This window comes from Thrips palmi, unplaced genomic scaffold (assembly GCF_012932325.1).
Source record: "Thrips palmi isolate BJ-2018 unplaced genomic scaffold, TpBJ-2018v1 HiC_scaffold_19, whole genome shotgun sequence".
Taxonomy (NCBI): Eukaryota; Metazoa; Arthropoda; class Insecta; order Thysanoptera; family Thripidae; genus Thrips; species Thrips palmi.
The window spans coordinates 6248687-6276016 of NW_023144628.1; the positions used below are offsets into that span (position 1 = coordinate 6248687).

Below are 27330 nucleotides of genomic sequence, written 5' to 3' on the forward strand. Positions count from 1 at the left end.
AGTGATCACGGATAAAAGAAAAGAAACGGGTTTCCGGTTTAAAGTGATTTATTAAAAAAAATAAGTTAATTACGTTGTTAGTTTACAACGAACCAAATCATATACCTTTCATCACCCATGACTAAAATTTGTCTCCTACGCAGAGGGCACTCTTAGAGTGGAGCAGTCTTGACTCCGCATGCGTCCATGGGGGAAGCAAACGTTACATATCACAAAGAGTTAGGAATGTATTACTAATAATTAGGGTGAATTGAGAGACCGTCTTACGGCCTCCGTTTGGTCAGGTACACACACATTATTGTGTCAATAGACAAACGGGTTGCACAGTATTTTTTTGTAAGGCGGAACACAGCAAATAAAAACGGGCTAGCTCACGAGAAAAAGCAAAACACACGCGTCTACAGTGTGTAGCCTTCCGTGGCCAGGAGCCGCTGTCTCTTCACGGAGTCCCAAAGCCACTTGACGTCCACGACCACGGCGTCCCCGTTCCGAGGAGTGTTCTGCGGGCAGAGAACAAAATAAAGTAAGGAAACCGGTTCAACCGGAGTCAAATTCAAGAAGAAAGGTCCCCCTCGCGCGAACAACAGCGACCGACGACCTCTTGGCCGGGAAAGGGGGCAGTTGGGGGAGGGGGAAGGGGCGCTGGACCGTGACGTATTCGCATTCACATTTCCGGAAGCAGGCGCCCCCCGCCCCGCCCCGCCCCGCCCGCACAAGCGGCGCAAGCTGGCCCCGTTGCTGCACGCGCCGCAGGCCTTGGCGCAGGCCCCACCCCAGGCTGTACCGCAGGCTGATTCCGAGAGTCGCTTGCGTCGCTCGCTGCCTCGCACTCACAGGGCGTCCCGATGGGTGCGAGAGGGGCAGAGCGACGAGAGCGACTCTCGGAATCAGCCTGCCGGGCTGGGCAGGGCTCGGCCCAGGGCGACGCGGATGAGTAAACATGACGAGGGGTCCGCCATGCGTCGGCCGTCCGCCGCGCAGCGCTAGTCTTCCTCCTCCACGTGCCGCGGCCCCGCGCCGCCCCGCGCCGCCCCCGGGACCAGAGTCAACGGCCCAGCGGCCACGGCGGCCGTCCGTCTGCCGACGACTAGATAAGTCGCGCGACCCCGTGCGTGTTTCCCACAAGTCACGGAGTGACGTCCGACTGGCGTCTTCCTTAGTGGCGGGCCGCGCCGCGCCGCGCCAATGCTCAAGTCTCTGTGCCCCCGCGGCAGGCTGGCTCCCAACGGGCGATCTGTCTCACTCGCAGGCCGACCCGTGCGAGAGAGACAGAGCCGCGGATGACCTTTTCGGATTGATTCTCAATTAGGCCCGACGAGGACGATAAGCAGAGGCCACCGAGGGGCACATTTGAAATGTCGGTCACCTCGTTCCCCGTGTCGCCGCGCCGTTTGGCGGCGTCAACGACTTGCTCACCTCGGAGGCGCCGTCGGCGTCCGGGCACTGCAGCACGTGGGTGGGCGTCTCCTTGGAGCGGCGGTCCAGCAGTTTGCCTCCGTACCTGCGAAGCCACAATCAAATAACATTACTTAAAATTAAAGAAAAAAGAATTAAGGAAAGTTTAAAAAAAACAAAACAGAAAGTGGGTGTACCCGACGAAGTAGCGCTTGAAGTGGTACACCTCCTCTTCGGTGAGTCCGCGCGGCATCCGGAGCTGCACGCCCAGGAACACGTCAGGCAGCGGCTGGAACGCACAGACACGTCTCGTTAGCAGAGGGAGACAGGCTCGGCGCGCGCACCCAACTCCAGCCTAACTAATAAATTTCAAATTTTAATTATTTTTTTTCGGATTGAGAGCACACGCGTGTTGCGAAGCGCCCCGAAACTTTGCGGCGCCTGCCGCCACAGCGCGGCCCTGTGGCAGGTCTCTCTCTCGCACTCGTGGGGCGCTGCCTGTACCGGTGCGAGAGAGGCAGACCGACGCGCGCTCCAGCTCCGCCGCTCCGCTCACCTTGGCCGGGCCCGTTTTAGCTCTGGCTCGTTTGTGGGAGTCGGAGTCGTCCGTCGAGGCCGCGGCCGCCCCGCGCTGAAACAATCAACATTTCGCTGCGTCACCAACCAGTCAGCCAGTCACAACGCGACAGGCCGCGATTGGCTCCGTGATTGGCCATCCGGCAAACCGGAAATGAACGCATTTTCGGCGCGCGGAGGCGAGGGTGAGGGGAGGGGCAGGGGAGGGGGGCGCCGGGGCGTTTGCGAGGCATGCAGCGCACGTCGCGGCGCGGCCGGCGCCCCCGCACGCCCCCGCACGTACCTTGGCGGGCGACCCCCTCGGCGAGCCTGCAGCGTCCGCGCCTCTCTTGCCGCGACGCGTGGGCGAGTCCTGTGTGCAGCACAACGGGGCGAGTCAACACAAACGGCCGTCCACCGCAACAGAGGGAAAATAAAGAGATTCACACCACGCACCGTCTTAGTCGGCGAGGACGCCGCCGAGCTGGCCGCCGCGGACAGCGAGAACGTGGACGTCTCCTTGGACTTCTTGTACAGCTCCTAAAGCAGGGCACAAAGGCACGCGCGTTAACTTGATATTCCAACAATTTTATTTTCGTGTGCGCCGTGACGACGCTGAGACGCACCCTGAGCTCCGGCAGCGAGGTGGCCTGCTCCCAGCCCTTGTCGTCGCGGATGCGCGTCACCCGCGGGAAGCGCACCGAGATGCCGTCCGCCGTGTGCACCTCCGTCTGCGTGAACTCGGCGCCCGTGATCTCCCACACCTGGCTCTCCTGAAGCGGTAAAAATACGCTCAGTGGGATTTGAACCCGCGGCAAAAGCGCGAGCAGCCAGCACGCTGCGCGGCGCACGTACCTTGGGGTCCACGGTCACGAAGTCGGGGAACATGGGCTTGTTGGCCTTGAGCCAGGAAGGGATCTTGCCGGGGTCCTTGTTGATCTCCACCATCTTGAGCTCGGTCTGAAAACCGCAAAGGAGCTCAAAACGCGTCTAGAGTTTGGGCCACCGGCGCCGGGGTGACGAACAGCACGTACCTGCAGCCTGGCCAGGGTGGCGTCGTCGTGGCCGCCGTGCACCTTGGTGACGGTCACCCACCGCTTGTAACTCGGGTCGTAGCACCCCATCAGGAAGATGGACTTCATGCCGCCTGCAAAGCAAACAAACGACGGAATGGAGACACAGTTCTCTTCAAACTGAGACGACGGTCGACGGCGACGCACCCTTCTGGCCGGTGCCGTAGAACGCGCCCAGGACGACGAGGTCAGCCGTGTCCGCCATGGCGCCGCCGAACAGATAGTCCTTCTTCACCTTGAGCCAGTGCCGCTTGCCGGGCTCGTAGGGCCCCTGCAGGAGAGACACATAAAGAGAGTAAAAGGAACTCGTCGCGCACCTGGACTGCTAAGCCAGTGACTAATTAGCGGCTTACCTCCAGGTTCTTGAGCACCAGCCCCTCGAGGCCGAGGCGGAACACCTTCTCCATCATGGCGGTCAGGTCGGCGGGGACCTACGGCGAGAAAGGGGCGTTTAGGCGCAGCGTTTGGGACGCGTCTGTGCCGGGGGCGGCAAGGACAACAGGGTACACTCACGTGGATCTCCTCCTGCTCCGAGAGGACGACGCGGTTCGGAATCTCCACCATCACCTTCTCCAGGATCTTTCGTCTCCGCTTCATGCTCCTATAGTACACAGCAAGCATTATCGTCTGAAAGGTCACACGTCTTAATCGAAATCGGCGACAAGCTACACTGTACTCACATGTGCAAAAGGGACTCCCCGTTGTAGTACATGCAATCGAACACGAACAGACACACGTTGGCGTCCTGGTAACCCGTTTGCTGAAAAAATAAAAAGCCATAGATAAATCTGTGTTGCTACAAAATAGCACACGAACAAAGAGACGGCCTACCTTGTGCACGCCCAAGGACCCGAAGGGCAGCGGCTTCCCCGTCCTGTTGTCCACCAGGAGGATCTCGCTGTCCAGGATCAGGTCCTCGCCGCTGGGGAACGCGTCCGGGATGAACTCCTTGAAGTGGTTCACCTTGTGGGCCATGACGGGCTTGAGCGCGCGCGAGAAGTACTTGAACTCGTCGCCCTTCTTGTGCACCTGCACGCGCTCGCCGTCGTACTTGATCTCGGAGTACATGCCGTTGGGGCACTTCTTCATCGCCTGCTCCACCGACTTGCACGCCTCGGCCTGCGCCACAAACAAATCCTCACATTAAACTTATGTTTGTAGAAAATGCTTCTTTTTTTTCGGATATTGATTTTAACGAACCAGCATGGGCAGCACGGGTGTCATGATGTTGATGGCGATGCTGAGGTTGGCGCCACTGCTGCTGCCGCCGGCATCGAGGCTCGCGCCACTGGAAGAACCGGCAGCCCCCGGGCCGGCGTCGCTGGCGGCCTTCTGGACCACGGCGCGGAGGTCCCTGCATGTCTGGTAGGCGGCGTAGGCGTCGGGGTGCACGGCGGCGAGGCTGGGCGACATACGACATTTCGTTTCAACGAGGTGCTCCAATAACATAGCATCTTTCGGGATCAACCAAAATTGGCAGATAGACAAAAACTTGTGAAATGTGAGAAAAAGGACGCTTGGAAAAGGGGCGGGAGACCGGGAAAAAGCGCGTGTCCTGGCCTCTAAAAGGGGTGAAAAACACAAACTAGCCAGCGACGTGCAGCTGGCTCCCTCTGGCGGCCTCCGCCTGGATCCGACCGACCAGACGGTGCGGGAAGCTGGTGCGAGGCAGAGGCAGTCTCTCGGGGCGAGAGTAGCGCCCGCGGCGGCGTCTGGGGGTAGCGCGGGGTAGCGCCGTCACCCCGCAGCCACAGCCACAGATGGCGCCATCGAGCAGTTTGTCTACGCACAGTCAACGCACAGTGGGCCAGAAGACCGGTGGAGGCGGCCGAAACTCTAAACGCGTTTTGAGCTCCAGACTCACTAAACAGGGCTCGAACTGAACGTGTGACCCCACCAATGGATTGCTCTCCGAGCGAGGAACCCATGGGAGGGGTTACACGTTCGGTTCGTGCGCCATTTGGCGTCAGTAGAGCTCAAAACGCATCTAGAGTTTCGGCCGCCTCCAACGGTCTTCTGGCCAACTGGGTAGTGTGTGTCCGACACACTCGAGAAAAAAGTGAAGAAACCTCGGACCAACATAGTTCTTTCGATTAACCGTCATCCGACTTGTCAGCGGAAAAAAACGCATCGGAATAGATAATTCAGTTCGATAATGTCTTTTTCCAGCGCGGCGATTGAAGGCATTGAGCGTCGCCGCCGTATGAGCTAATCCGAGAACCGCAACACACTATCGTCCCGGGAAAGCGAAGCGCTGTGTCAGCGGCGCCACGGCCCCTCTAGTGGCCTGCTGCCGCGCTGCACAGCTCGGCGTCATCGCTCCGTCCCTGTCGCACTGCCGGCGCGGGCGGCGCGTGCCGAGGGAGTGCGAGAGAGACGGAGCGACTCGGCGTCTCGCGGACACGAGAGAAAGGAAAAACAATGAGAAACGGCGGCTGACGCGCGGCCGCGCCGCTAATCTGGGCGCGGATGAGCCGCGGAGGCAAATTGGCCGCGAAGCCGCGAAGCGCGAAGGGACAACCTTGCGAAATATTTGCGTATTCGACTATCGGCCGGCATCGACAGCATCGGCAGAAGGAGAGGAGGGCAGAAACAAAGGCGGCGATAGTGGCCGCTCGCGTGATGCGGGGTGGCGCGGGGCGTGGCGGTGCACTGGACGGGGCCCGCGCCGCACCGCCGTGCCGCCGTGCCGGCCTGGGGGCATGAGCCCGGGGCCCGGGGCCGCGGGACCCCGGGGGGCATCGCCGATGTGCCTCTAATTTTACTGCCCACTACGACAGAAGAACCCGGTGGTACTTCGAGAACGGCTTCGGACAGCGCGGCCCATGGGGAGGCTGCCTCCGCCGTCGTCGAGGCCTCCGTGCCCTTGCAGTGGAGGTGCAGCCCTAGGCTGCCTTTGTCGGCGGGGCGGGTCGGGCACCGCGTGGCGGAGATGCACCGCGGTGATGCACTCCGGGGCCACCAGGTCGCCGCCGCCGCCGCGCCTGACGTCGTCGTCTCGAACCGGGTCCTGCCCTTGCCCCCCACCCCCCCCCCCCCCCGCGTTTGCTCCCTTAACCATGCCTCTCTGCTTCTAGTGCGCATCTTCTGCGAACCGTTTCGCAAGCGACACCGCGAGCGAGCGAGAGGCGACGCGCACAACTCGCGGAAGCAGCGCTCTCTCTCCCACTCCCGGGCCCCGCGCCTCGGGAAGGAGACAGACACACGCAGAAAGGACGCGGCGCTGTAAACACGACGAGGAAAGTGCGACTGTGGCTCTCGCACTCACGGGGCGGCCCGTGTGGGTGCGAGAGAGACAGGCAGTTGGGACTCGCAGCTCACAACCCGCCCGCACACAAGAAACCAGAACACACCGCCACTCAGGTGCGGCCCCACCCCACCGCCCGCGGGCTGGAGGCTACTGGCGGCTGGAGCGCCCGCGCGGCCCAGGGTAGGCCGTCCCGGCGACAGCGCTGCCTCCGCACGGCCCACCTCCCAGGCGCTCCAGGAGAAGAAGCGTCGCCACCACTGTAACGCCTCCACGTCTGCGTCGGAGGCGCTGTAAAAGGTCAACGCCTGGACCGGCCGTCGGACACAAGGGCGCATCTCCTCCAGGTTTCTCAGAAGGCATAAGCGGTTCTGTACGGGGCCGCCCACTTGCCCGCGCTCCAAATCAAATTTCGCGCAATCGCATTAAGACACAGCGGCGGCGTCAACAGACCGCAGGGCACCGCAGGGCGCGCGGCGAACGGGCCCCCGTCCCGCGCACCCCGCCGACGGCCCAGCACCACCACGAACCGCGGGCAACCGCAGTCCCAACCTCGCAAACCGCACCACTCACCGCAGCACTGACAGAACGGGCTGCCGACTTTGCTTCTCCAGAGGCATTCTCATGGTTCCCAAGCAACTATTATTCTAAAATTATCAACATTTTTTAAAAGATCTAATTAACCTCCACACTGTCCCGCTACAGCCCAAGCGTCCTAACCTAGCCTTGCCTCTGCGCGACGATTGACACTAACAGCGCGACGCTTGATCTTCATCAGATTACCAAACGCACATGGCCCACGTCAACACGTCTCCTCCTCCTTCTCCTTTTCGAAACCGGATTCGCCGCCGTCGTTGGTTCGAGAAAATCAGTATAAAAAAGTGCAGGGCTCGTTATCTGTTGCGAATAGAGGCACCCCCTGATAAACACACACACTCACACACACACACACACACACACACACACACACACACACACACAGAGCAAAAGCGCGAATAGGCAGGCCGGGGTTATCGTGCCCACCACAGCCGTCCGCAAGGTTGTCGTACGATGCCAGCTAGCTCCGATTCTCCCCAATTTGACAAACAAAACAAAACAAAAAAAACGCTAAAGAACGGTCCTCACGTGCGACGGCTCGGCGTCACCACGACGACGAGGAGGTCTTTTGTTCCGGCCGCAGTGAACGATAACCCCGCGTATCGATTACACTAGAAAATCTTCCGCCGCTTCCCGGAACAAACCGCGCGAGCGAGAGTGAGTGAGGCACGTTAGTGGCGATACGTCGCCACTAACGCGGCCCCCGCAAAACCGCCCTGCAAAACAAACAGAGCCGCGCGCGCAGCGTAGCGCAGCGCAGTGGAGGCGACGCGAGAGGCGGCCGCTGGACGGGCGAAAAAGACGGGCACACTGCAAGGAGGCGGAGGGAGGGAGAAGGCTCGGTTCGGTTCGGCCGAGTCCGACTTTATTCTGGGAGTCGGATTGCAGATCGCGGTTTGCGATTTCGCGTATTTGCCTCGCATCACTCAAAACAAGGAGGGTCGCGCCCCCGGCCAGGCGGGGGGCGAATTGCCAGCGAAAGACGAGGAGAGGCGACCACTCGAGCGCCACTCGCGGCTAGGCCGTTCATGTAGGAGCGCCCGGCACTGCACTGCCGCGCTGCGGGCTGATGCCGAGACTGAGGTCCCGTCGGTCTGTCTCTCTCGCACCGAAACGGGACGCCCCGTGAGTGCGAGAGAGAAACTCCCACTCGGCTGGCTGGCGTGGCCGGGCCGTAGGCGCACGCTCGGCAGGCTCGCCGCGATGCCGATCTCCGATAGGCCCGCCTCCGCGCGCGTATTATTATTTCAAACTGCTGCAGTAAATTTCATTATCGGGGCGGCCTCGCGCGATACGAGCTCGTTTCGCGATGTTTGGCACACGCTGCCGAGCCATTCCGAGTGGCTCTGTCTCTCTCGCACTCCACCGGGACGGCCCGTGAGAGTGACAGAGACGGCGGAGGCAGCATGCTGGGCCCGGCGGAGGCGCGGCAGCACTCGCACTCGCGGACCCGTGCACCCGGCTGCACTTCGGCCCGACGTCAAGCAGACGAGCGGTCCTTCGCGCGGACACCTCTCCATCCGAACGGGGCTCTCGCCGCACCGTCTCTCTCACACACCGGCGGAACGCTCCACCAGGAGTGGGAGAGAGAGAGAGAGTCGGCATCAGACTGCGCAGGGTAACCCGTTCCAGGCCGCCAGAGTCAAGGTTGCCGGCCTTCCGCACTGCGCGGACTGCGCCGCGGCGACAGCGCGGATAGCGGATAGCACGCAAGAGGCCAACAGGCCGGACAACCCCACCGGCCCGGCTGCTCGGCTAACGGGCAGCAATTAATTCCCGCACAGTTTTTCGTTTCACCGGGAAAGGAGGAAATAACCGGATCCCACGTGGTGCTGCCGGGCCTTGGCCTTTTCCCCCGGTAGCCGCTAGTAGCCGGCGCCCCTCGGACGCGCGCACCGGAGCCCCTCGGACACACAACGCCGCCCTCGTGGAGCTCGTGGAGGCCGAGGTAGTTACGGCCGCCACGCCGAGCCGCGCGCCTCGGAGTTCAAAGTCAGCCCTCCAGGAGCCGGCTTTGGGCGGACTGATGCCGCCCTCTCCCTCGCACTCACGGAGCGGCCCGCATGGGAGCGAGAGAGACAGAGAGACGGGAAGCTTCAGCCCGGAGGCCTGCTGGAAGGGTCGCTAAGCCTCCCGGCCACGCAGTCTTCGGGCCGGTCCGCGTAACGAGAAAATTGGCGTGGACCCTTCCCGCCATCCGATACAACGGCCAGTGCGCGCCGCGGAGACGAAGAAGGCCTCGCCAACGGACGCCGCACGCCCTGCCCCGCCCCGACTTACGTACATGTGCTTGGGGCCGGCGTTGATGCGTAGGTCGTGCTTGATGAGGCGGATCACCATCTTGAGGTCGTTGGGCGTGCACCTGCAACGAGCGAGACTCGGTTAGGCTGCGAGACAGAGAGAGACAGAGAGAGACAGAGAGGCTGACGGACAGAGGCGCCCCTCCGCGGCGCCGGCCAACTACTTTTGCGTGAGCTGCTTGAAGTGGTGGCCCTGCTCCTCCTCCCTGGTCATGCCGGACAGCTTTTCCAGGAACTCGTCCACCTCGGCGATCAAGATGTTGCTCTTGGACACGGCCTTGACGGCCTTGGATTCCTCGAAGGCCGAGCTAATGGTGTGGGCCACGTCGCCGTGCTTCAGGTCCTCCAGCATGGCCTCCTCGCTGGTTTGGAGGATCTGTGCAACAAGGATAGGTGCGTTTGAGGACACGAGGGATGGAATTTCTACCGCCTCCACCGGTCTTCTGGCCCACTCCACTGTGGGCAGGTCCTCTGCCTCGCACGCACCTTGCTGAACAGCTTCACCAGCTGCTTGCTCTGCAGGTTGTAGACGCGCGGCTGCACCATGGGCAGCAGCAGGCGCACCCACGTGTCCAGGTTCCCTCGGAAGCCGCCTGGAACAAAAAGAAGACCGTCATCGTGTACCCGACGAAGGCATAGACAGCCCTGGCGGAAGTGGAACCGGGGGCGGGGAAGGGGGAGGGGGAAGCGGCCCCACCAACAAGGAAGAGAAGGCAGCCCCGCGCGCCCCGTTCGCGAATCTTCGGCGGGGCGGCCGCATGCGGACGGGGGTCGCCGCCGACCAAATGGACCGCATCGAGACCGCGTCACGTCGCACCGAGTCGCGGAAAGTACTTCTGCTTTCTCGCGATGAACCGATGCACCGCGCGCGGATTATTTTGGTCGCCTTTTTGCGCGCTTCCGTCACCGAGTACGTCATCTTGAAGGGTCACGGAGCACGGCCAGTGCCTCGCTGCAGTTGGAACTGCGCACGACGCACAGTGAGCCAGAATACCGGTGGAGGCGGCCTGAATTCTGGACGCGTTTTGAGATCCAGCGAGGCGTCTAGAGAGCTCTGGTGCCGGAACTTCGTCGGACGTGGGCCAAGGTGGCTGGGGCAAGGCTGGCAAGGCTGACCTGGCCTGCGTCAGGGCAGTCAGGGCCTCGCCGGCGTCCTGCTCCGCAGATAACCGGCCAGCAGCCCCCTTAACACTGGCCTACATTGGCGGGCAGGGCTCGCAGGGCCTCCCAGGGCCGAACGGGGACTATCATGGGCGGGGCCGGCCGGGGCGCGCGGCCGACGTGGCACCAACCCAAAAAGATGACCCGTCACACAACTTAATAATGACACGCTATCGTATCCGCCGATAGCACTCGGGCTATTGTGAAAGTGTGGGCCACGGCACGGCACGGCACGGCACGGCACGGCAGGGCCGCACCGCCGCCTGTCACCAACCGCCTCGGCCCACGTCAATCTCCTTCTCCTACGATAGTGTTCCCGACGAAAAACAAAGTAATTTCAACGGACGTGCACGGGTCGGGGTGGCCTCACCCTTGACGGGGAGGTGCTCGGCGCGGCTCGGCGGCCTCCACCACCACCACCTGCACGCCGGCCTCGGGGGCCGCGATTGGCCGTCGAGGTGTCGCACGCTGGTTGGACGCTGGGCGGGGTCAGAGGCGGCCAGATAGCGAGACAATGGCCAGCATGGCCAGCATGGCCAGCAGGGGGTTGTCGACCTTGTCCGCGAGGAGGGGCCCGGTACCCCCGGTACCCAGTACCGCCCGGGGCGTGTCTCTGCCGTGGGGAGCACCTCGTCAACATCAACAACGCCCACAGCCTCCTCGATGACATCGGCGGGGCATCCTGGGCCCAAAACATCCGGTGGGGTCCTGGGAGGGCATCTCAAGGTCATCTGCACCGCTCCTGCTGGGCATCTCAAGGTCATCGGCAGGGCTCCTGGAGGGCATCAGCGAGCATCTGCGGAGCAGCACGGTGGCCATCCGACAAACAGCTGGCCGCCCTGCCACCTTTGATACTAGCCGGAGCATCTGCAGAGCAGCACGGTGGCCATCCGACAAACAGCCAGCCGGCCGGCCACCTTTGATACTAGCCGCGGCCCACCAGGACCCAAAGTACAATAATACCAGCGATAAAACAAAAGGAAAAAGGAAGCCGGCGTTTCACAATACGAGATTAACGGCTCGCCTTTTTGCTCGGATCTGGCGGGCAAAAAAGGGCGCCCTGCTGGTACACTTTCGGCCGATATGCCGCGCCTCGAGTTGCAGTGGGAAATAACCGGTGTGACGTGCATGGCAAAAAAATAAACTGGTCAAAGAAAAAAAGTCAAAACATAAAACTTTTTAAAAAAGCAGATGGACGCGTGATGTTTATTTACACTCCTTAGTGTCATTGATCCACATCGTCGTGTTTTGAGCGGCCACCTCACGGGACGGCGAGTGCCGAAAGTGGAGTGTGGATGGCAACATGGCAACGGCTACGTCCAAGAGGGTTTCCTTCTTGTTACATAAAGGCTGGATCACCGAGCCACTGTACAGCATCGTGACATTGGCTTGTCAGCGGCAAGATGACCCATTCATTGTTTGCACGACCGCGACTCGCAGCTCCGAAAGTACTCCCGTACGCACTTCATGGTGGAGTATTAAGTTTAATCATGTGTTCATCAAATTTCTCACTTCTAAACTTTTTTTTAATTTTTTAATTTTTTTTAATGTGACGGAGTGGCCTTTAAAAAATAAAAAAATTGAGGTCGCTTATCGGCAAGGTCGTCGGAAAGCCGCGGGCAGCGTTCGGGCGAAAAGTGAGAAGAAGCGACCGCACCGGATACGCCTGACTGGAGGCCGAGCGGGCCGGGACGCGCCCCTTTGCCGCCAGCACACTGACTCCGAGAGTCGCTCCGTCTCTCCGATTCTCGGAACAAGTCTGCAGGCGAGGGAAGTCAAGTCGAAGCAGCGCGGAGCACAGGCAGCGACACTTTCTGTAAGCGACACCCACTCGGCGCGGAGCCAGGCCCGGCCAGGCCCCCGCCAACGCGGAACAGTACAGCTCAGCTCGGTAGTCGTGGGTCGGCTTGGAGGCCGCCAAGGAACACCCACCACAGGCCACCTTCAAACTGACCCGCCGCAACACAGCGGCAAGACAACAGCGGCGCCCCTTCCCCGCCACGCCCCACCCGCACACAGGGCATGGCCAGGCACGGCACCGGGGCCTTCGCCTTGTCCGAGGCACGCCGCCACGCCCGCAGCAAGTCCCCAGGGCCGTCGCCATGGCACGGCGCCTGCTGCAGCCTCATTCCAAGAGTCGTTTTCGTCGCTCCGTCTCTCTCGCCCTCGTGGGTCGTCCCCTGTGAGTGCGAGGGAGGCAGAGCGACGGAAACGACTCTCGGAATCAGTCTGCTAGTCGGCCAGCACCGTTATTTGTGCACCACGGGAGAGGCATTCAGGGCGCCGCCTCTCAATCGATGATCGTATTACCCACGCGCGCGCGGAATACGCCAAAAGCTGAAACTCGGATTCACGCAAGTGTCTCGGTCAACCTTCACTGCAGCTCGGTGCCCTTCGGGGGCGCCTCGGCCGCGGCAAGTTGCGACCGTCGCCACGCCGCCCCCGCGCTGCCGGCCGCTGCCGGCGCACGCAGCACGCCGTCGACGCGATGCCCAATCTGCGCGGGAGCCTGATCGGCAGCCTGATCGGACGCCTGATCGCGTACGCGGCTGCGCGCCCAGAGGACGATACCCCCATTCTTTCGTGACTTCATCGGCATCCCCGTGGCGGTGCACGGCGCGGGCGGGGTGGACGGCAGCGTATGGCCGCGGCGTGGCGGCGTGGCGGCGCGGCCCGCGGCGAGGCGTGCGGCGGACGGCGGGCGGACGACGGCGAGGCGTGGACGGGGTCCCTCTTACATGGCCTCATGTTGATAAACCCCTGATTGCACCTCCGCGATAACGAATGGCCTGGCCGGCCTGACCCTCATTATGCAGCATCTGCTGTCTTGGCCGGTCTTGCCCTGCCGCCGGGTCAAGGAGGGCACGGGGAGGGGAGGGGAGGGGGAAGGGAGGGGGAAGAGAGGGCCGCGGAGGCGCGCGCCGAGCTCGCCTCGCTGCACCCCGCGCCACGCGCCGCATCCCCCGCACGCCGAGTCCTGCCCTGCCGCCACCCTGGCCCGTCCGGGCGGCAGCGACGCGGCTGTGCGTCGGCCGGGCCGAACGAGGCGTGCCGTCGACGGGCTGCTGCGCGGTGCTGCACGGAGCCCCTCGGCAGGCGTGCACCTCTTCCAGCCATTCAAACCCCTTGAGGAGCGAGGAGGCACAGCCAGGCAGCGCGGACAATCGAAGCGATACATGACGTGGAGCAGGCCAAGCAGGCGATAGGCGATAACGTTCTGCTGCCCCCGTATTTACGAACGCGGAGGGAGCGGACGGCTCGAGGAGGAGGAGGAGACGGACGAGAAGGAGAACGTGGAGGGGGAGGGCGACACAAGACGGAGGAGAGGGGGAGCGGGAGGGGAGGCAGCAGGGGGACGATAAGAAGACAAATCGGAGAAGGCAGGGCAGGAATCAAAGGCGAATCAAAGCGGCGCGCAAAACCGAAACAAAGTCACAACGTCTCTACCCGCCGCCACAGCCGCACCGAAGCGCACCGGACCGAACCGAGGCACCGCCGCACCGCCGCACCCACACCAATAAAAGGAGCAGAGCGGCACGCCGCGCGCCAGGCGAACTACGGAGCAGCGGCAAATAAAAACGCAGACCCGCCGAAACGGATACGTGGAGCGAGCCGCCGCCACTTAGCGTGTCGCGATCGCACCGACAGTGCAGCGGAACCCAGCAGCAAGTGCAGCAAGAGCAGCGGCAGCCCCACCCCCGGCACGCTCACCCCGTCAACCAGTAAGTACCTCGACGACGAGCAAACCATTGGTGGGGTCGGGGTCACACGTTCGGTTCGAGTCCCATTTCGCGACCTTGGAGCTCAAAACGCGTCTAGAGTTTCGGCCGCCTCCACGGGTCTTCTGGCCGCCACGGCGGGGGGAAGTCCCAGCGCTTACCGCCGTCGGTGCCCTCCTTGAACAGCTTGGCGACGAGCGCCGTCTTGGCCAGGTAGCTGGGCTCGTCGCTCAGCTGCACGCACAGCTTGCGGAAGGCCCTGAAGTAGTCGTCCTTGCTGGGCGGCGGCGGCCGGGGCGGCGATGGCGGCGCGGCGGGCGGCGAGGGCTCCGCCTTGGCCTCCGCCTTGCCCTTCCTCTTGGCCTTCTGCTTGGGGGTGGCCGCGTCGCCGGGCTGCCGCGTCGCCTTGGGCGACGCCACTGTAACAGGGGGCAGAACAATCAGTGACGCCACAGCCATAGCCGCCACGGGGAAGGCCCACATTTTCTTTCCATTTAAATTGGAGGACGCGCGCCGGCGAGGCCGCTACTTCCGGCCCCGTTTCCGGTCCGCTGGCCCGGCCTATCAATTACAGCGCCACTCCACGCATGGCCGGTTGGTGCGCGGCAGAGCGCGGCACGGCGCGGCAAGGCGCGGCGGCAGTGACCCACAAGGCCCTATGCACGGCCACCGACTTCGTTAGTGGTGCAAACATTCTTGCCGCAATCACCATTTTAATGAAATATTTTCCGTCGGCTCGGCCGCTGTCTCGCCCACGCGATCCCCTCGAAAGGAGCTCACTCCGCGGGAGAAGGCGGCCGAGGCGGCGGCCTCCGCATCCCTACCCTTGACGCCCGTGCTGCGCAGGTACGCCACGATCTCGTCCATGTCCTCCTGCAGCAGGTCCTCCCAGCCGTCGATGTCCTCGGCGGGGTTCTCGATCTTCCTGGTGGTGGCGCGCTGCTTGGCGAAGGCCTCCCACATGCAGGCCGGGTGGAACCACGCCTTGGTCCAGCCGCCGGACGCGTTGAAGGCGTTGGCCACGTAGCGCCCGATGCGCAGCTTGTTGGGCTCCGTCGTCTCCTTGCAGCGCTTGCACTTGGCCTTCTTGGCGCGGTTGTCCTTGGGCCGGTCGGCCGCGAAGGGGCGCTCCGGCGGCGCGACGGGGCCGGGCAGCTCGTCGGACATGGCTGGCTGCTGGGGCAGGCCGCGGGCCGCCTCACTCCTGAAACAGTTCAAAAGCCGTGCCGCGTTAGCCATATCGTTTCCGTCGCTGTCTCCGTCGCACTCATGGGGCGTCCCGTGGGGACGCGAGGGAGACAGCACGGCGCGACGTCGAACCGCTCGGCAGGCGATGCGTGGGCCTGGCGCGTGCGTGCGCGCACACCAGGCCGCCGCCGTGAGGGCCTCGAAGGCGAGGACGAGCGGCGCGCCCCCCGGGACCCCTTTGTGCAATGGGCCCTCCGTGACGCGAGTACGTACTGAGGGGTGACGCCAGTGTGACGCCAGCCGTCTGCTTCCGAAGGGGCGTTTCGTCGCTCTGTCTCTCTCGCACTCATGGGGCGTCCCGTGCAGGTGCGAGAGAGACAGAGCGACGAAAACGGCTCTCGGAATCAGCCTGCAGTGTGACGCCGGTGCGGCGAGGTGAGGTAAGCGTTCGAGTGTCGCGGCTTCGGAGAAGCGTTGCCATTAGCCGAGTCGCTCCGCTTGTCTCGCTCGTCGCCCACACTGCCCACAGGGGACATATTGGCCGCCTGCCGCACTTCAGCGTCCGTCCACTCACTTCGCCCCGACTTTCAGCCACTCAAAACAAAAAATAAAAAACGCCTCAAAGATTTTAAAAAGAGTCGTCGTTTTTCCTCGTCGCTATCATTTGGCCGCGGGCCATTGTCAAGGGTTGCGTGGAAAACTCCGGGACGTTAGTCCAAGTGGCCAAGTGCCGCCTGCTTATCGGCCGAGCACTGCCGTCCGCCCGTCCGTCGAGTGGGTGACAGAGTGCCACCGGCACACTGCACTTCGGGTCCTGACCGCGGAACGGCCGCCACTGCCGCCACTGCCGCCACGCAGTCTGGCCGGCCAGGACGCGGTGCAGAGCAGCTGTCTCTCTCGCACCCCAACGGGACGCCCCACGAGTGCGAGAGAGACAGGGCGATGAGTCCGCAGTGCATCCGCAGTGCGTCCATCACGCAGGTTGCAAGTGGCGGTCGCGTGCGCGGCCACGCCGTCCACTCTTATCGACAAAGTGTCGCGCCGCGCCGCCGCGTCGTCCGTCTGACTTGACTCCCATCGCTCCCAATAGTTCAAGGCCTTTGTCCCTCATTCCAGAGCCGTGACTTGCCTAGGTTCCCCAAGGCTCCCCCAGATAATGTCCCCGCCCCGCCCCGCCCCGCCCCGCCCCGCCCCGCCGTCGGCGAATCGGGTGCGTATCGCGCGTTAATTCAGCCGAGCCGCGCAGCCGCGCCGCCGCCACGCCTAAAAGTCAATGACCAACAACAACAAATAGACAGCAGGCGGCCGGGCGGCGCGTTGCTGCTGCCCGCAACGATTCCATCTCAACTCTAGACGCGTTTTGAGCTCCAGGCCGATCGTGTGACTCCACCAATGGATTCCTCGTTCGGAGAGCAATCCATTGATGGGATCACAGGCTCGGTTCGAGTCCTGTTCAGCCACTCTGGAGCTCGAAATGCGTCTAGAGTTTTGGCCCGGCGCCTTCCTTTCCGCTAACAGTGTCCTCCGGGTGTCCGGTGACAGCGCGCCACTCCGTTCGGCGGCCTGATCCGGGCCGCCGAGCCCTCCGTCACACTCGGCGCGGCTACTCTCAGTGTAGGCGCGGCCAGGCGCGGCCCGCCCCCTCCCCCCCCACCCGCCGCGTTAAACACCAAACACCCCCGCACGGGGAAAATGCAGCCGCTATGTGCTCCCACTGGACTGATCCTGGCGAACAAAACCCGAGGTCGCGGTCGGGCCGCGTGGGCGCGCCGGGACTGACTCCGAGAGTCGTTTTCGTCGCCCTGTCGCTCTCGCACTAGCAGTGTGTTCCCTATAGGTGCGAGAGAGACAGAGCGATGGAACCGACTCCCGGAATCAGTCTGCAGGTCGGGCTTCTCGTCGGCGGTGTAAATCAGGCCCACGCCGTCACCGGGACCGTCCCGAACGCCGCCGCGGTGGTGGCAGACTCATTCCGAGAGTCGTTCCCGCCGCTCTGTCTCTCTCGCACCGACGCGAGAGAGGCAGCGAGAAAAAAAAAACGGTCTGCATTTTATTCGGTTTTTTGCGCAGCCATTGTCCACCGTGAATGAATGATTAGCAGCGTGAATGGAGCGGCAATCGAGAACAAGGCGGCCCAGAACGGGGCGGGGCGGGGCGGGGCGGGGCGGGGCGGGGCGGGGCGGGGCGGGGCGGGGCCGCGGTCCAGCAGAGGGCGACCGCTAGACCAGCAGCACCAGGCCGCGGGGAAAAAATGAGGACCTCCGGTAGAAAAAGAAAATGAAAATCGAGTGGGCGTGTGGGGCTCTTTATCTTACACTGAGTGATACGGTGATTGCAAAAGTATGTCAGTTTGGGCAAGGGCGTGGCGGGGCGGGGCGCGGACAGGCACTCGTTACACTCTGCAGTGGGGCTGTCTCTGTCTCTCTCGCACCCCATACGGCACGCCCCACGAGTGCGAGAGAGACAGCGACGGAGCAATGTTCGGAGGCAGCCCGGCTCGCACCCCTGGCGACATCCCCAGCCGGGCCTCTGCCGGGGGTGTGTGGCACACTGTAGGCGCCGCCATGGGGCTGCCTTGGTGCTGCCTCGGCCCGGCGGCGTGGGCGTGAGCGCTATGCAGTTTATTCAACGCCCAGGCCCGGCTGCTGTTGCCGCGGCCCTGCCCTGCGGTCCTGCGGGACAGGGAGGGCGCAGAGCGGCGCAGAGCGGCAGAGCGGCCGCCCCGTGGCACATCACACCGGGACTCCGGGGACACCTGCAGGCACCCTGACACACCCCGACGGCTAACACGGTCCGCGGGCCTAGCGGGCCTCCTTCCTGCCGGCCTTCTTGTCGCCGAGATTACAACAAAGTCGGAGGGGTGATGGTCCCCGCCCCGCCCCGCCCCGCCCCGGGGCACGCCGATAAGGCGCGGCGGCCGCGGTTCCGGTGCCGGTATCGCGTCAAGTGGCCCAAATTGCCCAAACCGCTCTTTAATTTTTGTTTCATCTCGTCCTCCTTTGCCTGGGCCGGGCTCGGCCGATAACGAGGACCGGGCCGCGGTGCGGCAGCACGGCGCCGTCGTGACGCGGCCGCCGAAAGGCCGCGCCGCCGCGCCGTGCCCTTCGAGGTCGTGCTTCGGTTCGGGACGCTTCGGATGCAACTGGGTCTGTCTCGTCAGCCTCGCCGGCCTCGCGCAGACGGGCTGACGTCGCCGGTCGGCCTGGCCGGATTGTCGCTGTCTCCCTCGCACCCTTACGGAGAGCCCCATGAGTGCAACAGAGACAGAGCGATGAAACGACTCTTCCGAATCGGTCAGCGCCGCGCCGCGTCATCGCCCCGTCCAAGTCCAAACGCTTTTTCGCAGTGTGCGTGTCCGGCCTTCCCGCGGGAGGCGCTGCCTTCCAAAGACACGCGCGTGCGGTGGGCAAATAGCAGCGCGGCACATATTGTGCCTCGCAGTGCCGTGTCGGGGTAACTGGCCGTCCCAGCGGAGGCGGAGCGGAGCGGGCGGAGGCAGGCTGGGGCCAAGACGATGAGTCCAGGCGGAGACCGCCCGGCCTCTCTCTCTCTCTCTCTCTCTCTCTCTCTCTCTCTCTCTCTCTCTCTCTCTCTCTCTCTCTCTCTCTCTCGTTTTCGAAGGGGTGCGAGAGAGACAGTGGGGAGAAGCGCCGTTTCGGAATCGGCTAGCAGGAGGGACACGTGCTCCGATCTGTCGGAGGCATCATGCGTTCGATTCGAGTCCATTTCAGGACGGTCCAGTTCAAATCGTGTCCCCCGGGCCTGTCTCCGGGCCTGCCACTGTGCTCCGGGCCGCCCCGCGCCAGCCTGGCTAATATATTCATTGAAGGCTCAAGCAGCAGCCACGCGGCAAGGTGCCCGTCAAGGTGCCCACCCGCGGACTGATTGCGAGAGTCGCCTTGCCGCATAGGAGCGAGAGAGACAGAGCGACGAAAGCGACTCTCGGAATCGTCTGCCGGCGAGGCGTGACGTCAGTCACAACGACTCCCTTCTGGAACGGCGGCGGGGCGTTTTGGCGTTTTGGCCCTGTAGTCTGACCGCCGGCCGGCCGGCCACGGCCACGGACGGGGAGACTTGCAGCGGGCGGCGCTGGCGCTCTGGGCCATCCGGCAAGCAGGGATGCAGACAAGGCGGCGGGCGGGGCAGGGCCGATTTGGAGGGGAGGGGGGAACATCGCGTTACACGCCACGGTAATTACCCCGGCCCCGAGAGCACCCCCCAGTTTCCCCGCAACAATGGCCCCTCATCCGGGCGGCGGGCACGAACAAACTCGGCAGACGCGGGGGGTTCGAACCCGGGGCGTCTTGACGGGCACGAAGACGGCGACGACGACGGCGTGGAGCCCAAAGCAAGGGCCGCGCACCGAGCAGTACGGGCAGCTACGTTAATTAACCAAACTGACCACGTCGCCGACCGCAAGCCCCCGCGTCCGACGACGGCGACTCCCCCGGCCTGCTTCCCCGGGTCCTTGTCGAAGGGCACAACGCGCTGCGCCTCTAAGCCCCCCGACCAGAAGGTTCTCGCGTCGCCAAAGTGGTTATCTCGGCCGCGAGCAGCCAAAGACTGCCGCGGGCGACGCGACAAGACGCACCCATTACGCAACCGCCGCGCCGTGAGAAAAGCGCTCCGAAAGTCCGAAAAGAGGCGAGGCAGTCGCTGCACGGTGGGCGAGAAGACCGCCGCCGGCGGCCAAAACACGAGACGCGTTTTGGGCTCCAGAGTTGCTAAACAGGACTCGAACCGGGCGTGTGACCCCACCAATGGATCCCTCGTTCGGCGAGCAATCCATTGGTGGGGTCACACGTTCGATTCGAGTCCCATTGAGCGACTCAGGAGCCCAAAACGCGTCCAGGAGTTTGGCCGCCTCCGCCGGTCTTCTGGCTGGCGGCCCTGGCGGCCCACGCGCTGCGTTGTCGTCCTGCCGCACCTGTTGGGCCTCGAACCGACGAACCGCCAAACCGCAGTGACGTTTGTCGGTCCGGCCACCGGCAGACCGCACAGCATTCGCGGGGAGGGGGAGGGGGGCAATATGCGGTTCACTACTTCCTGCGTCCTGCGCGATGACAGTGCCGCGCGGCGGAGGTTAGGGGTGGGGGCGCGGCGGGGCGGGGCGGGGCGGGGCGCGGTGAGGACGGCGGGCGGGCCCGTTCGGGGTGCCCACGGGAACAGGGGGTATAAAGGCGTCCGGGACCGGAGGGCCGCAGCTCTGTTGGTCTCAAGCCTCGCTGCCGGCAGCGACCCGCCCCACCGCGACCCGCGACCCGCCCAGCACAGCTCGCGGTGAGTAAAGTGATGCCGAGTGACGCTCTGGGGGTCGGGAGTGACGGGGTGCCTCCGACCCCAAGAGGCCGCCCACTTATCACCAAACGTTTTTCATAGCTCTGTCCTTGTCGCTCTTTATGCCTTGGCCAGTGGGTGCGAGAGGGACAGAGGGCGTTACGTCATTTGCGGACGAACCCTAAAGGGCTCCAAGCGGGAAGGCTCCCTTATTTGTCTGTCGACCTGCCTCGTTGGTTCCCTGTCCTCCGGATTGTTCTTAGTTCCCTTTCAATATGTCTGCGATTCGCGGCGGCTGCTCCGCCTCTCTGTCCGCCCCGCGTCACTTCGCCGTGCCAGTGGAGTGACGAGTGGCGGCATGCATCGCCCAGGTGCGCAGTGCACGAAAAGAAAAATCAGGCATCATGATGAGAGACTTGGGCTTAGCCACTAATGTGCAGCAGTAAAGTGATGGCCGTCTCGTCTCTGCCGGACTCTAGCACTCTAGGCATACTGGTCCGACCCTGCCCCGCCATTCGGCGCCTCCAGAGCGAAGTGACTCGGGGGATGAGTGGACTGGCACACGCGGAGTGCGCGGGCGGGGCGTCCCGAGGCCCCGCGAGGGGTATTGCCTCGGCATTGCCTCGGCATGGCCGTACGTATTGCCGGTATTGCTTGCTCCACCTGCGCTGCATTTACGATGGCATCAAACGGACGCCGGGTCGTACAGCCTCGCGCCGCACGCGGCAATAAAAGGAAGGAAAGGCAAAATACGGCAGGCAAATCGCGGGGAACAGAAACAGAAAACTCGCGGGCGCGGCCGGTGTTCGAACCCTGACTCAGGGGTTTCCGATCCGCCAGCCAGGCGACGACAGATCAGATATCGCGCCACGCGGGGTCTGTCGGTGGCCCAGTGTCCCAGGGGCGGCGCGGCGGAGCGGGGCGGAAGGGGGGCGGAAGGGGGCGTGGGCGTCTTGAAGCGACGGGCGGTCGTCTCTCCGCACGGCCGTTTTTAAAAAGGGGGCTGTGTTTCGGGGAGTACACCAAATGAGGCGGACGCCCTATGGGGGCGCGTGGGGCGCGGCGACACGCTCGCTATTCATGCGTTGCCGTCCTCTTTATATTCGGACAGCGCTGCCCTTAGCGTCGCCTGCGTGCCACCGCCGCCCAGACCCCCAAAGGGGCCCCGCATGGCCCCGCCTGGGCCTGCCAGGCGCAGCGCGGCGGCGCGCAGCCCCGGGACGAGTGGGCGACGCGGCACCTGTTGACCACCACCGCCGCCGCCTGGGCCTCCTTGGAGGCGACGCAAGGCGCGGCGGCCACCCGACACCGCCACGGGGCGCCACGGGGCGACGCCAAAAGACGTTGTTTCGTCGCGCCGGGCCGAGTCGGGGCAGAGCGCATCCGGTACCTTGGTCCGCCTTCGCCTTTTGGCCTTTGGCTTTCGGCCTGGCGCGGAGGCGACTCGGGTTTCACAAGGCGCGGCCATGATTGGCGCCGCCACGATGGGCGCCCCGAGGACGCCGAGGAGGCCGTCGAGGCCGTCCCGCACCGCGGTGCAGCCTGGAGGTCACGCCCCCACTGTGTGTCCCTTCGGCACTCCCTTCGAACGTCACGTGACGCGAGGCAAATAAGATGAACGGGTCGATAGGACGGCCGGCCTGTCCGGCGTGTCCTGTCGGTCCGGCCCATTGGTCGGGGCGCGGTGGTGGGGGAGTGGCGTGAGCAGGCGTGAGCTGGCGTGAGCACCGCCACCTTCGGCCCGCGACGCGACGCGACACGCACAGGTCGCACCGCACGCGAACCTCGGCGAACCCGGACAACAATGGCGGCCGAGACGGCGCCAGCAAGCCAAGCCTTGGCCGGCATGGCCGCCATGACGGCGTGCTCATTGGCCGCGGGGCGGCGGGGGCGTGGCCGGCCGGGCACGGCGACGTCACGCGTGTGTGCGAGTGTGCGAGAGAGACACAGCGCAGAGTGGAAACAGGCAGCAGTCAGGGGCGGCGTAGGCAACCAGTGCGCCGGGGCGCGCGGCCGTGCGCCGGGTTGCCTACCCCGGGTTCCGCGGGCGCTCCGGCTCTCGGCTCGCCTCGGCCGGGGCCGGGAGTCCGCTCCGCTTCGCACTTGACAGGCCGCCGTCACTGTCACCGGCCGCGGCTGCGTCCGCCCGTCGGCTAGCCGTCGGCCTGTCAGCAGGCTGTACTTTTTGATGGAAAGGTCTCCGCCGGCCCGGTCGGTGGTTCGAGCCTCGAGGACGCTAAACGGCAGTGTATGGGCTGGCCGACGACGCCGACGACGCTCCAGCGTCCTGCCCGTCAGCTGCCTTGGGACTGACTTGGGCGAGCCGCGAGTCGTCCAGTTGGGGCACTGCTGCGACACGGCAGGCACGGCCCCGCAGCGTGGAGCCCAGCAGACCGATCCCGAGAGTCGTTTTCGTCGCTCTGTCTCTCTCGCACTCATGGGGCGTCCCATGGAGGGGCGACAGAGACAGAGCAGCGCCAACGACTCTCGGAATCGGTCTGCTGAGGAGCGCGGTGCGCGCCACACCGTGTATACGTTGCATCGGGCACAGCGCGAGCGTGTCTGCGCGAGTGAATAGAGAGTGAACTCAGAGCCGAGCGCCGAGTCCGCAGAGACCTAGGTCAGCGGTTCTACCTTTCTCGGCTCGCGACCCCAAATTTAAAGCCAAAAATTTCCGCGACCCCCAGGAAAAATTTCGCGACCCCACGGGACCCCTCCTTTAACATGCCACGGCGTCTGATCCGAGGCGGGCATTTTGCTCCCTCAACGGGCAACTGGTCTTTGGACCTTCCTTTAGCATGCCTTTGTTACGGAGTGCAATTATCAGTCTTAGTTTGGGAGCAGTATTGTCTCAAAGTTGGCCAAAACGCTCAGAAATGTCTTTGAAAAATCGTGTTTTGGGCCGATTTTAAGCAGCCACTGCGTCTGATCCGAGGCGGGCATTTTGCTCCCTCAACGGGCAGTTGGTCTTTGGACCTTCCTTTAGCATGCCTTTGTTACGGAGTGCAATTATCAGTCTTAGTTTGAGAGCAGTATTGTCTCAAAGTTGGCCGAAACGCTCAGAAATGTCTATGAAAAATCGTGTTTTGGGCCGATTTTAAGCAGCCACTGCGTCTGATCCGAGGCGGGCATTTTGCTCCCTCAACGGGCAATTGGTCTTTGGACCTTCCTTTAGCATGCCTTTGTTACGGAGTGCGATTATCAGTCTTAGTTTGGGAGCAGTATTGTCTCAAAGTTGACCAAAATAGTCACAACGATTTTTCAAAGACACTTGCGACCGTTTTGATCGACTTTGAGACAATACTGCTCCCAAACTAAGACTGACAATCGCACTCCGTAACAAAGGCATGCTAAAGGAAGGTCCAAAGACCAATTGCCCGTTGAGGGAGCAAAATGCCCGCCTCGGATCAGACGCAGTGGCTGCTTAAAATCGGCCCAAAACACGATTTTTCATAGACATTTCTGAGCGTTTCGGCCAACTTTGAGACAATACTGCTCCCAAACTAAGACTGATAATTGCACTCCGTAACAAAGGCATGCTAAAGGAAGGTCCAAAGACCGATTGCCCGTTGAGGGAGCAAAATGCCCGCCTCGGATCAGACGCAGTGGCTGCTTAAAATCGGCCAAAACACGATTTTTCAAAGACATTTCTGAGCGTTTTGGCCAACTTTGAGACAATACTGCTCCCAAACTAAGATGATAATTGCACTCCGTAACAAGGCATGCTAAAGGAAGGTCCAAGCGTTGCCCGTTGAGGGAGCAAAATGCCCGCCTCGGATCAGACGCAGTGGCTGCTTAAAATCGGCACAGCCCCAGCATGCCGCGACTAAAGAATTTCGAGCTTGGGTCCGACCCAAGTTGCAGAAATGACCTAGGTAGTCAAGGGAGGCGGTCAGCGGAGTGCCGTCTGTCGTCGGCATCCCGGGCGGCCACGTCAGGTTAGGAGAGTCGGCCTGGCACGCAGTGCACGCAGTGCACGCAGTCAACGGAGACACTACAGCGTCCCGCTTTCGTCTGTTGCAGGCATGGCTCCCATCGTCTTGTGGACCGCAGTGCTCGCGGCGTTCTGCAGCCTCGGCGTCTCCGCCATGCCGATGCTGACCGAGGTAAGAGGCCTGACAGGCTCACACATCGGGCCCAAAAACAACAACAACGCCGGCCGCCACTGACCCAGCCTCTCTCCTTGCAGCAGCCCAGCGAGCGACTGGCCATCCCGCCGTCCGTGCTGGAGTGGTACCTGCAGCAGCGCGACCTGCAGCAGCGCGACCGCGACCTGCAGTACCGCGACGACCGCGAGGGCCGGGACGCGGACGGCCAGCCCATCGGGCAGCCCGGCCAGCTGCAGCCCAGCGAGCTCCACCAGTTCAAGCAGTGGCTCGACACGCAGCTGGCGCGCCTCCCCGTCGCCCCCGAGGCCGAGGAGCCCAACAAGGCCCTGGTCGTGCCGCAGCAACCCAAGCGAGGCAACTGTAAGTACCATACGTCTCGGCCCACCACACACTCATTCCGCAGTGTTCGTCGCTGTCTTTCTCTCTCTATTTCTTGCGCGCATAAATGGAACGCCCCACGAGTGCGAGAGAGACAGCGACGAAACTGTTTCGGAATCCTCGCCGCCGTGATCGCCCTCCTAACCGACCCTGTGTTGTTGCAGACATGGCGCTGTGTCACTTCAAGATCTGCAACATGGGACGCAAGCGAAGCCCCAGAATCCAGCCCCAGGATCTGCCATAAACGCCAACACATGATGGCCTCCGGCGCCACCTCCGCGCGCAGCACCGCGCAGCCTCGCGCATTCTAGCCCTCCCCTTCCAGGGCATCGCGGCCGGCACCAGCGCGGCACCAGTGCGGCACCAGCCCACGCCTCGGCGCGAGAACTCGTGCCCCGCCTGGCCCCGCCTGGCCCCGCCGGCTCACCGAGTCACCTCAGTCGGCAGCACCAACCAGTGCACCCGTTCGCCCCTTATATATGTTACCATTTACGTTTATTTTCGTCCCCCTTGGTCGTATCAAAGTTAGACAGCTTTGTATTTATTAGCAGCATTAGCGTTCGCATTTTCATTTCGTACATCGCCACATCGCCTCACGCCGTGCCGCACGCGCCGCGCACGCCCGCGCACGCCCCGCCACCACCACCACGCCACGGCACCCTCTCCGCGACAGGCGCCAAGCACGGTCTCACTTTTCAAAGGGGTCTGATAACGTTTAATTTATATAGTTTTACCTTCGTATCTACTACACTATATGTACAATAATTAATTTTCTAATGACAGACTGCTATGGTAATGCATAAATATTCGTAGTTTTAAGGAAGTGCTTCAGTAGGCAATAGTGTACCAAGTCATTCAAAATACAACACAAAAAATACAAAAAAAAAAAATTAGATCAGGGAGGAATAGAAGCCTAGAAAACCTCTGGTACATTCAAGATGAAGTAATGTTTATTTATGCATGGTAAAAATGCAGTAAATAGTATTAAAAGTGAGATGTAATTTGAGGATTGCCCACACTCAAGAATGTTGTAATATAAAATCGAAGAGAAATGCTTGAAAACTCTTATGTTCCTTTTCAAATGGTATTTTCAAATAGTATTAATTTAGGAATACATAAAATTGTACCCCAATCCTCCCATCTGAATATAAATTTTCATCTGGAAATAGTTAATAGTCCACAGATCTCTCTCTTTCCCTCGTGTACCTTCTCTCAATCACCTCGCCCAGTGCCTCACATTCATTTCCCTCTTCAATAGTTTGATTCATGGTGTTGCAAATAAAAAGCAAATGAAATTGTGCAGGGATAGTGCTCAGAATAGAATGAAAAATATATTTTACGCTTCGTTTCATGCATTATTAGCTTTTAATTTAGATTTCTAATTGTTTGAATCCAAACCTGTTTGTTTTATTTGAAAATCATCATCATTTCACCAATACATCGGTCAATATAATTTTAGTTTGCTTAAGGCATAAATATGTTGCATACTACCATTGTACATTGTAAAAATAAAATTTTGTTTCTATTATGAACAATCATTCTTATCCCAATTTGTTCAAATGACAACCCGAGTTAGAGGAAGAACCAAGATCAACACTCCATCCAGCATTGAGGCCAAAGCCTGGATTTGCATATACCTGATATATATAAGAGAGAATGATTGTTCAAGCTTGCCGAAGATTTTCCGAGAGTCAAAGAAAAATGTATAAAATGCACTGTAAGATGCAGTTTCTGGTCAAAAGAAGACTGAACGAGCCCTTCCTCTTTTTAGAGACCGAAATAGTGCAAGAGAAGACATAATGCTTGCAAAGAAAAACATACATTGATGAAATGGCAAAAGAAAACTATGTAAAACTAAACCTCATAGAGAAAATAAACTAGTTCTGCGCAATGTCTCAACTCACTTTAAGGTTAGGCCATGAAATGATAGACAATAGGCCACAGAAGGATAGAATATGAATGACAGTCATAAAAACGCGTACCTTTAGAAAAGGCGCCCTTGAAGTCTCGAAAATTGCGTCTCGCTGAGTTACTTTGTGCTGTTGGGGGCACGTTTCAACCCCAACTTTGAACTTAAGGCGAAATTTCAAAGATGGTTTGAAATTGGCGGCAGCGACTTCCGGCCGGGTTGCACGCAGATATACACAGTGGCGCCACAACCTCAGTGATACCCCCACGTCATGCATGATTCCTTCTGTCGATAACTTAATAACCCCCGTAAATTTGAAGATTTACGATGAGAGGATTTTCATCATTTTGCTATTGATGACGTAGCCGTATAATCCTGAAACGCTCATTAAGATCTTTCTTTTTATTTTTCTTGTTGGCAAC

The 27330-nt window shown here is 61.6% G+C and overlaps 2 protein-coding genes across 5 annotated transcripts; one reads left to right on the forward strand and one right to left on the reverse strand.

The window, feature by feature from the left end:
- Nucleotides 1–30: 30 nt before the first annotated feature.
- On the reverse strand, nucleotides 31–27183 carry LOC117646498 (DNA ligase 3). 4 transcript variants are annotated; one of them, XM_034387496.1, is made up of 21 exons: nucleotides 26982–27183; nucleotides 14872–15251; nucleotides 14209–14466; nucleotides 9654–9760; nucleotides 9332–9543; nucleotides 9152–9229; nucleotides 4224–4425; nucleotides 3855–4142; nucleotides 3704–3783; nucleotides 3537–3624; nucleotides 3377–3454; nucleotides 3171–3294; nucleotides 2985–3097; nucleotides 2806–2910; nucleotides 2577–2723; nucleotides 2407–2490; nucleotides 2255–2323; nucleotides 1952–2026; nucleotides 1593–1684; nucleotides 1417–1501; nucleotides 31–500 (listed from the first exon to the last, which is right to left on the reverse strand). In XM_034387496.1, the coding sequence occupies exons 2-21, from the start codon at nucleotides 15212–15214 to the stop codon at nucleotides 399–401; spliced, it is 2730 nt and encodes a 909-aa protein (XP_034243387.1). In that variant the 5' UTR covers nucleotides 15215–15251; nucleotides 26982–27183; the 3' UTR covers nucleotides 31–398. The 4 variants fall into 4 exon arrangements, with proteins under 4 accessions (XP_034243387.1, XP_034243389.1, XP_034243390.1 ...); XM_034387498.1 differs by lacking the exon at nucleotides 14209–14466 and having other exon boundaries at nucleotides 26982–27156; XM_034387499.1 differs by lacking the exons at nucleotides 14209–14466; nucleotides 14872–15251; nucleotides 26982–27183 and adding an exon at nucleotides 11543–11595.
- LOC117646501 lies at nucleotides 13716–26537 on the forward strand. Its single transcript, XM_034387504.1, has 4 exons — nucleotides 13716–14050; nucleotides 24536–24618; nucleotides 24702–24981; nucleotides 25164–26537. The coding sequence occupies exons 2-4, from the start codon at nucleotides 24538–24540 to the stop codon at nucleotides 25241–25243; spliced, it is 441 nt and encodes a 146-aa protein (XP_034243395.1). The 5' UTR covers nucleotides 13716–14050; nucleotides 24536–24537; the 3' UTR covers nucleotides 25244–26537.
- Nucleotides 27184–27330: the final 147 nt, after the last annotated feature.